Genomic DNA, 3,322 nt, shown 5'->3' on the forward strand with positions numbered 1-3,322 from the left:
ACATTTTCGGCACATTTCAAGCATTTTTTGAGCGTTCACGATCTTTAGCCGACGATTTCTTCCTCATTTTTGATCCAAACACTTCTGTGGCAGTGACGCAATAATTGTCATTCTTTTTACATGATGTGGACATAACCTTATTAAACGCTCATAAACAATTGTTTATATTGAGTACATAAACAATTCATCTTATCCATATATGTTCAATGGTTGTCAAAAAACTACTTATCAGTAATAAATAAGTGTCTCCACTTTGCTGAACGTTTGCCAAAGAACGCAATAACACTTTGAGAAGAAATGGGAACAAATTGTTTATTATTGTCGTTCCGAAATGGTGTTCGGAAAATTCTGTTCAACAGGCCCGAAAAACGGAATGCTTTTAATGGGGAAATGTACAAAACATTGACCAATACGCTGAACGATGATGCTCAAAACGATAAGATTGTCGTCACTATATTAACTGGCGCTGGGGCATATTATTCAAGTGGGACTGACTTGAACCCGACTGCAGCAAACGGATCTTTGGAAGACTATATGAAGCTGGTGCAAGCATTTATTGATTATCCGAAACTGCTTATAGGTAATATTCTAATATTTTGATTAAAACATCCAAGCTGGAATGTCTGTGAATTATACAGGGTCGCAAAACATCAGATTCCAAAATAGTAAAGATTGGTCGATTTTGTATATGTATAGAACACAATAGGTATTATCGAAATTGGAAAATTAATAATAGCTGAGATTTAAAAAAGCATCCGCTGCGAGCTCATTAAGCCATATAATATTGTTAAAAAAAGCGACAAATACAGCTTTGTTCAAGTGCGTTGCTTTTTTGCAGCTGTAGTAAACGGACCTGCCATTGGAATAGCAGCAACTACAGCAGTTTTGTGTGATATAATATATGCGTCTGATACTGCTCACTTTGAGACCCCATTTCTGCGGTTAGGATTATGTGCCGAAGGAGCCTCAAGCTACACATTCCCTAGAACTTTAGGACGAAGCAGAGCTTCAGAGATATTATTTCTAAGCAAGAAAATGTCCGCAAAAGAGGCTTGCGATGTGGGATTGATATCCAGAGTTATACCACATAATCAACTGGACAGTTTTATCGACGGCCTTTATGAGTATGGGTCGTTGCCACTTAATGCCGTAAAAATCAATAAGAAATTGATTATGCATGAACTGAAGGGCATTTTAACTCGGGCAAACATCAGGGAATTTGAATCATTGGAAACATGCATTGGCTCTGAAGAATTTGTCAATGCTCTTATGAGTTTTATGCAAAAGAAGAAGAGTAAGTTGTAACTATATATAGGTATAATTAGGTCTTGTATGTTACAACATGGAAACAAAACCGCCTTGTCCATTTCTTAATGTGTTTAACCTCATATTATATATCATTATGATCTACATTGATCAATATTAAATGCATTATTTGAATAAATAGATGAATTTCAGTGGTATCTTCACGCGACCGGAAGGACTTAAATACATATTTGTTAACTGAAATAAAATACATAATAGAGGCATAAATATTTATTTACATGTTCCAACAACATTAGCATTTATTTGTATATATATATAGTTGTGTTATCAATTAATAATGTGACAAAAATGAGCTCTGATTGATCGTTGTGGTCGCACGCAAAATTACTTTTGTAGGAAAACACCATTGCTAATAGAGCTTCATTTAGAATCAAATAGGTTTAGGACGCAATGAAAATTCCCTTCATTGCACTTGCCCGTTGTTTTTGATACGATTTTAGTGGCTGACTAAACAATTTTCGATGTTAGCCTTTTCAGAGGTTACAACTTGATCAAATGCAAATTATAAACTGGAAACTAGTATGGATAATAGTTAGGCGAATTCGCATCTCATCTCACATTAAAAACGCAAAGTCCTAAACTGTGTTATCAAAGCGTCTACGTACTACATAAATAGAAATACAACCAGAAACTCACCGTATTAAAGTACCCACCCGACTTATCTAAAATGCAGCTACAATAAATTATTTATTTCAGGATCATATCTTTTCGATTATGCATTGATCAGTAGCCATATTCCGTTCATGTATACACAAAGTCCGGTTCCACATTTACATCCCATGGTACAGCGAACATGTCCCAAGGTAACGCCACGCAATGAGTCGCTTTGAAATCTTTCATGTACTTTTTTGCCTGCAAATAGTTTATGGCTGTTGCGCTTCTAAATTATTACTTGTATGGCGACTTACCAGGAATAAAATCATTTGGTTTTTTTCTGTCGGACTAAAGTCTTGGCCTATTTTCATTGGGTATGACTTTGAAAATTCGGATATGTATGATTGAAGCAAAGAAGTGCAGATGCTATCATCGATACTGTATTTTTCCAAAATTTTTTCTAAAAATGAAAACAATTTTTTATGGTATTTACAAAATAATCATCTTATGCCAGGAATGCCTGTGGATTCTTCTTGAAATATAAAAGGCGCTCTATCGGGGTTTGGACCACTTTAGAACACCAAGGACTTTTTTGCACGTTTTGTGCCGACTTACTTAATGATCGGCTTTATACAAATACCTTGTAATACTCCTGTAACTGCAAGATATTCATGTAGTAGTTGAACTTGCGGTAGTTCGCACATGCACGGATATCGGGTTTTAAAAATTTTGATCAGCAAATTGTTACATCGATTTGACGATAAATCGCCAGGTCTGCAACAGAAAACCTGTAGGGAAAAAGTGGTGTAAAATTGGCCCTATTCTACCTTATACAAATAACTTCATCTTCAGTTCGCCTAATTAACAACACTGGGCCCGGATACTTCGACAATTGTTCATAGATATCCAAATTAGCGTGCTCTCGTATGGCCAGCTTTACTATCGATTCCAGCCAACTAGGCATTTGACTCAATGCTAAAGGCATAATATCGTCGAAAGTGGCATCGATCACCTACAATTTAAAGTGCTCTCTTCCTATTTAATCAAGCATTATATTTAATAAGCCATTGTAAAAAGCAATATCTCTCTCATTTTGCAGACTTTGTTTCCTGTAGATTAAGAATGCTAAAATAATAACTTAGTTTCGTTAAAACTAATAAATTACTCAGTCTACAGGTGAGAATTCCCCTAAAAATATATATTAACATTTTTTTTTGCTTGAATTTGCTATGAGCTTAAAATTTGCATAAAAATCATAGCAATTAAGTAATCGTAATAAATAATTTACCCTTTAACTCTTAACTTAAAAAAATCCTGTTTTTCAACTTAATGTATAATGAATTTATACTTCATTAATCAACTTTTCCCTTATTGTACGCAAGGGCGGATCCAGGGGGGGGTC

General features: G+C 34.9%; 2 protein-coding genes across 2 annotated transcripts in view; one reads left to right on the forward strand and one right to left on the reverse strand.

Moving 5' to 3' along the window:
- The first annotated feature begins 106 nt into the window (after positions 1-106).
- Positions 107-1,533, forward strand: LOC109539389 (enoyl-CoA delta isomerase 2). Its single transcript, XM_019907107.2, has 2 exons — positions 107-580; positions 839-1,533. The coding sequence occupies exons 1-2, from the start codon at positions 298-300 to the stop codon at positions 1,303-1,305; spliced, it is 750 nt and encodes a 249-aa protein (XP_019762666.2). The 5' UTR covers positions 107-297; the 3' UTR covers positions 1,306-1,533.
- The window catches only part of LOC109539388 (phosphatidylserine lipase ABHD16A), a gene marked incomplete in the record, with an annotated part of 6,272 nt that continues 4,471 nt past the window's right edge, over positions 1,522-3,322 (reverse strand). Inside the window, 4 exon segments of the mRNA XM_048669711.1 lie at positions 1,522-2,178; positions 2,235-2,380; positions 2,561-2,694; positions 2,748-2,932. Coding sequence (XP_048525668.1) covers positions 2,068-2,178; positions 2,235-2,380; positions 2,561-2,694; positions 2,748-2,932 — 576 coding nt within the window.

The sequence above is a fragment of the Dendroctonus ponderosae genome, unplaced genomic scaffold, assembly GCF_020466585.1.
Source record: "Dendroctonus ponderosae isolate FM_Combo_2020 unplaced genomic scaffold, Dpon_F_20191213v2 Dpon_F_20191213_9, whole genome shotgun sequence".
Taxonomy (NCBI): Eukaryota; Metazoa; Arthropoda; class Insecta; order Coleoptera; family Curculionidae; genus Dendroctonus; species Dendroctonus ponderosae.